We start from the raw sequence: 6,302 nt of genomic DNA on the forward strand, positions 1-6,302 counted from the left end.
GGAGCAGGTGCCCTGAGGCTGTGCCTTCGTGCCCCATACCCCTTACCTGGTTCCAGCCCCAGTGCAGCACCCCGGGGTTCGGGGCTGAGCTGTGTCTCACAGATGTGCGGCCTGTGTGGCGATGCCCCCCAAGGCGAGTGCCAGCCCAGAGTCAGCTCCAGCCAGCCTTCCTGTCCACCCAGAGAAGAGCCAGCACCCAGCCAGGGGGAGCAAGCCAAGAGGGAAGGTCCCTTTCTCCAGCCTGCTCCTGCCCCCAGAGCAAGGCCAGGTCCTCCACTCCTGCAGGGAATGTAGGGCAAGGGCAGTTGTTGATTCTGACTTGGGACCAGGCGTGTGCAGAGGAGAGCTGCCCTGGAGCCCAAATACCGTGGCCCTGGCTGACCCCTGCCAGCGAGTTCACATCCCTCCATTTCCAGAGGGGCTTCCCAGGTGGCGCTAGTGGTAAAGAACCTGCCTGCCAGTGCAGGAAATGTAAGTGATGCAGGTTCTATTCCTGGGTTGGGAAGATCCCCTGGAAAGGGAAATGGCAACCCATTCCAGTTTTCTTGCCTGGGAGAATCCTATGGACAGAGGAGCTTGGCGGGCTACAAGTCCATAGGGTGTCAAGAGTCAGACATGACTGAAGACACTTAGCACACATGCATGCATTTCCAGAAGTTTCTGCCAGCTGATGAGAAGGATCTGGAAGGAAAGATGGGGGTCAGAGAGTTGCTATGAGGGTGGGTAGTCTGTGCTAAGAGCCATGCACAGGTCAACAAATCTGAGGACACCTCAGGAGAATGACACTCGAGGCAGGTGCCACTGTGAACCTCTTTGACAGATGAGAGACTGAGATGCAGGGGGTTAAGTTCTTGCCTCAGTGAAGCGGTGGAACTGGGAGTCCAGCCCGGCTGGACCTGGCTCCAAAGCCTATGCTCCCAGCTCCTGTCCTGTGTCAAGATCCTAGCGCCTTGCCTGGCACCTAGGAGATGCTCCGCATGATGGTATTATGGAGGGAAGAGGGGCATCCTGCCGGTTAATCCCTCTTGGGCAGAATAAGCCCAGCCTATTAGGCATGGCAGAATCTGAACATGAAGACAGACCCTTGATCGTAAGAAACCAGCACCCCAAAGTCCTTCCAGCCTTCCTGGGGAAAGGCCCCAGGAACGACCTCCCAAATCCTGGCCTGACGTCTTCTGGAGGTGCACATGAGGCTGAGGTTGGGGGGGAGGGTGCCAGGCAGGATCAAGAGGCAGGAGCACGTGTCAGGGGTAGAGTGGATGATGGCCACCCTGTCTGCCCAGCACACTGCCGGCCACTCTGCGGGGTTGGGGCCTTAGCGAGAACGTTTCCATCTTCAGACACACACCTCCTGTTCCCTCCACGGGGATGATGGACATGATGACGGCCTTCTATGGGAAACATACCCATTTATGCAGCTGCTAAGTCGCTTCAGTCGTGTCCGACTCTGTGTGACCCCATAGACAGCAGCCCATGAGGCTGCCCCTGGGATTCTCCAGGCAAGAACACTGGAGTGGGTTGCCATTTCCTTCGCCAATGCATGAAAGTGAAAAGTGAAAGTGAAGTCGCTCAGTCGTGTCGGATTCTTAGCGACCCCATGGACTGCGGCCCACCAGGCTCCTCCATCCATGGTATTTTCCAGGCAAGAGTGCTGGAGTGGGGTGCCATTGCCTTCTCTGCCATTTATGCAGAGACCACTGTATAAACGGCCCTGGAGGTGCTGTAGCTCACCCTCACAGCAGAGTCCCCAGGAGGAACAGCTGGCCCATCTCACAGGTGGGACAGCGCGGCTCAGTGATGTTAGGTGACTGGCCCCACACGCAGCGAGGCCAAGCAGGGACTCAGACCCCAGCCTCAGTCTGCCCAGGAAGGAAGGATGAGGCCTGGGTACAGCTCCTGCGTCCTGGTCACCTGCAGTGGGCCAGGTACAGGGCAGTCAACTCTGCTCATCATCTCCTTCGTCACCCAGTGCTGGTACCCTGTGGTCCCCATGTCCCGGGGTGGGGGCAGGAAATAGATCTCCAGGTCAACACATCGCCCAGGGCAGAACTCCAAGCCTGGCCTGCCGTTTCCATGCCCCCCTGCCCCCCAAGGTGTCCGCCGTGCAGTTGGGAGGCGCTGAGGCAGGGCCCCCCAGGGACTCCAACAGCCTTCTCAGACAGCTCTTTTCCTCTCCAACCGTGTAGAGATTCCGCAAGTTGATGATCCCCAGCGCCGACCTGAAAATGCGGGGCATGCTTGGGGCAGGCCCACGGACGGTGGCGGTTAATGACTGTGACGCCAAACTCAAGGGCGATGGGACCGTTGCGGCAATTACAGAGAAGGAGACGCACTTCTGAGCGCCCCTGCCACCTCGATGTCCCTCCTCCTGCTCCTCGCCCCCTGCCGTCCACCGCCGTGTGTACAATGAACACCTGAACCGCGTACTTCACCTAATGGTAGAGGCTTGCTCGTTTCTGTTTTGTTTTTGTTTTGTTTTTTTTTTGCACAGGATTTATTAACAAGTTAATTTTAAGGTGGCCGTGCCCACTCTGGTTTCAAGTCATGCCCCTTCCTCGTCCCATCCCCCCAACTGCTGTGAGAGTAACGATGCGAAGAGATAACCCTATACAGGGACTTCTCATGAGAGGAGGGTGTAACCAGCATTCCCTGGGGTTAGGAAGAAGTCGTACCATAGGACCGGAATTTTTTATCCTCGGGCTGTGGGGTGAGCGGGTAGGAGCGACGTCTGCCTCCTCCGTCAGCCTCTGAACCGACCTGTCCGTGCCCTGCATCAGGCCAGTCTGTCTGTCTCCAAGCCGCCTGAAGCCCCTCCCTTGCCCATCCTCCCCAGCTTCCCGAGCTGGTGGGTTTGCAGACAGCGAAGCTGTGTCAGAGAAGAAAACGTCCCGGCCTACTCAGGACTCCTGGGCGGCAGGCCCCCCTCTGCCCTGGTCCCACCGAGTGACCTGGGCTCTTCCCAGCCCTCCTGGGTCTCCCCCGTGGGGACAGCTGGGTCAGGTGAGCTCTGGGGGTTTCTGCCTGGCCTGGCCGCACCTCTCCCGGGATCCTTTGCATGCCTCCTGGGCGTGCAGACCTGCTGTTGATCTTGGATTCTTCTGAAGACTTTCCACTCGTCACTCCCTTCTTTAAAGCAAGTTTATCCTGGAAACCATGAGGCTTGTGAGAGGTTCCCTCCCGTGGAGACCAGCCTGGTCCTTGGCCCTGCAGACGGCAGGGCTCCTCCGGGCCATCTGCTCGCGCTCTCGGCTCTGCCTCTCCTTCCTCCTCAGCAGGCTGGCTGGAGGCGCCTGGCTGATGGTTCCTGGGCTCTGTCCTGCTTGTGGCTGTCTGTCCTACCACTGCCCCTGCGGGGTCTGCACCATGTGACCCCCCACCAGCCTCCTGGGTCAGAGCTGTGGTTGGGCCTGGAGTCGGGTTTCGTCCTTCGGCCCCTTCTTCATCCCCCGACCTCGTCTCCTCCCTCTGGGCGTCCCCCTGCCCTCTTCCCTTGCCTGCATTCCTGTGACCACCCCCGTCCCTGCCCACCATTCCTGCCACCAGCAGAGTCCTGGGATCTTCACAAGGCTTGTCCTCTACCTTTTCCCCAAGAGCTGGCCCACCTGCCTCTCTGGCCAAGGGCTGAGGAGCCTCAGAGCTCACTGGTGTGGAGCCCTGGGCTCCCATCCCCTCCCTCCCTCGAACAGCTCCAGGGTCTGGGGCAGCAGCTGGCACTGCTCCGGGCCTCTCTGGTTGGTCCCTCTTTTCCTTAATGGGCTTTGATGTCGAGCCTCTGCCTTGGATCCTGAGTTACCTGGGGACAGGCAAGGTGCATCCTTTACCCTTCTACTTTCTGTGCCCAGTCTTATGCGGTGGCAAGGCAAGCCTTCTCCAAATAGAGGATTTAGTTTCCTGGAATAAACCTGCGTGTCTGATTCACCCCAACGCCCAGCTGCTTGGCCCCCAGCGGTCCCCGTGTGAAGCCCGCGTTTGCTAAGAGAGAGGCCAAGCGCCGCCACCACCCAGGCAGGTCGGGGTGTCTGGTTCCAGGGCCCCCCTTTTGCACACACAGCCCGGCATCTCCTTGACCTGTCTGCTCCGGTGGACCCCGGAAATGGATGCAGGAAGATCGGGGCCCTGGCTGAGCCCCTGCCTGTGTCTGCCCTCCTCGGCTCTTCTCACAATAGGCTGGGGCGGGGTCTCCCCACTTCTGCTGCTACCGATTCCCCACCCACGGTGGTCACCGATGCACTGCCCCTCTGCCTCGCTGGGGACGCGCTGCTCGTGTGGCACTCAACACTTCACTCACTTAACGGGACTCGTGGGCCAGGGCGGAGGGAGGGCTTTTGTTCTTCGCTTTTTATAATTTCCTACTAGTATCTGGGTAACTTGGGGCGGGGGGCAGGGAGGGAAACGTGGGGGCAGGCGAAACGTCATCACGGTGACTCTTTTTGATATTCATTAGAAACAATACATCCTTTCTGAGATATTTACAGTATTATTAAAAACTGAAAAAGGTTGTACTGTTTTGCATAATGAACGTTTTTATGGGGTATTCAAAGGGTACACGATTGTCTGCTTACTCATTTTTAAAAATTAAAAGAAATGAACCAACTCTCTGTGGCTCTTCCTGGCGGAGTGGTTGTAACTCATCGGGTGATTCTCCCGGTTCTCTGACTTCTGTGACATTCCTGCGAAACCGTCTGGGTTCCATATTTGGGGGTGGTTGTTTCAACAGAGGGGGTTATCAGTTAGAAACACCCAGGGCTGTTTCAGAAGCCCACACTGCCTTTCATGTGATCACCGTACAATGAATGGCTACTGTCTGCTAAGTGCTTTACAAGAGTTGTCTTTCTAATCTAGCCACAACCCCACTTTGTTTATTCCTGCCCCCAGGTTGGCTGAGAGCTGCAAATTTTGGAAAATGGGGTTGGGTTTGGTGTTCGGTGGGTTCTATCGAGCACTCCACATGTTCCCTGCGTGGACCCAGGACTAGGGGTACTGAGACAAGTGGAAGAGCCCTTTGTCTGAGTGCTTCTGCCCTTCCTAGTCACGTGGAACGGTGTCTGTGCCGCTCCAGACTGTGGGCGTGTAGAGGGAGAAGCTCTTTGCCTTGGCTGGTCTTCTCCAACCAGTTGAGCTCCGCAGTGTGGCCCTGGGCAAGGCTACCCACTTGTCTGGGCCTTGGCTTGGCCGTCAGTAGAGTGGTGAAGAAAATATGACCCAGAGAGGAAACATAACTGGCTCAGGGTTCCCCCAGAAGTCCTCTACCCTCCTGTCTCGTACTCAGCTCCTGGCACCCTCTCAAGCTGTGAAAACTCAAGCGAGCTCTTGGCCTGGGCACCTCCTGACCCCGTAGAGAGCCGAGTCAGACTCTGTTGCCAACTCCTGGCCTTCTCTCTCTCACTTTAGAATAAGGTCCACTTCATGAAGGCGACTGGGTGGAGCCACATAGGCGCCACCCTCAGCGTCAGGCTAGGTGGACTGTCAGAGCCACCCCGCACGAGAGCCTGCAGGGCAGAGTGTGCCAGGGACGAGCACTCAGGGATTGCCAGGGGCAGGAGCAGGACAGTTTATTGAGCACCCACTATGTTCCAGGGGTCACGCCGGCATTACCTTGTCTGAGCCCCACAACAAACCTAACAGGTAAGATTTATTCATCTCGTTGCTTAATACAAGGAACTAATGTTCAGAAACTGTAAATAATCTGCTCCCCCCCCAAAAATGACACCAGGGCCTTCCCTGGTGGTCCAGTGGTTAAGACTCTGAGCGTCCAAGTCAGGGAATGAGGGTTCAATTCCTGATCTGGGAACTAAAATCCCACATGCTGCACAACTTACAAAAAAAAAAAAGACACCAGATACGCCTCGTGGAAAGTGGAGGAGCCGAGTAGGATCGCCGTTTGCCAGGTCTGCACGGGGCCCACACGCCCAAGCACTTAACCAGGGGCTGGGGACTGGAGTTGCATGGTGAGGGATGGAAAGAACTTGCTGGCAGGGAAGCCCATTTGAGATGGGGAACAGCCTGAGCAAAGGCAGCGGCAGGAAGACATCTTTGGGGAAACATGGTGAAGAGCAGAGTCCCTCCCCCACCAGCACTGGTTGGCTCTTAAACCCACTCAGCTCCTGTGCAGTGGTCCCTCCCGTGTCTCGGAGTGAGGGGTTTGGGTAACGCCGGCATCAGTGCAGGTCCTCACACAGAGCATGTGCTTCCAGGAGCGGGGGCTTCTGCGAGCAAGTGCTCAGCTAGCCTGAGAAGGGGGCGCTTGGGACAGGCAGTGAGCAGGCAGTGAAGACCTCCTGGTGCTGGACACCATGCTGGCC

The 6,302-nt window shown here is 57.3% G+C and overlaps 1 protein-coding gene across 1 annotated transcript in view; it reads left to right on the forward strand.

The window, feature by feature from the left end:
- Positions 1-4,594, forward strand: part of SLC6A11 (solute carrier family 6 (neurotransmitter transporter), member 11) — a 125,174-nt gene extending 120,580 nt beyond the window's left edge. The window contains exon 15 of the mRNA XM_010862513.1: positions 2,187-4,594. Within this exon, the coding sequence (XP_010860815.1) occupies positions 2,187-2,339 (153 nt within the window). The 3' untranslated portion in view covers positions 2,340-4,594. The remainder of the gene's footprint in view (positions 1-2,186) is intronic.
- Positions 4,595-6,302: the final 1,708 nt, after the last annotated feature.

Source organism: Bison bison, unplaced genomic scaffold (genome assembly GCF_000754665.1).
Source record: "Bison bison bison isolate TAMUID 2011002044 unplaced genomic scaffold, Bison_UMD1.0 scf7180017864482, whole genome shotgun sequence".
In the NCBI taxonomy this organism is placed as follows: Eukaryota; Metazoa; Chordata; class Mammalia; order Artiodactyla; family Bovidae; genus Bison; species Bison bison.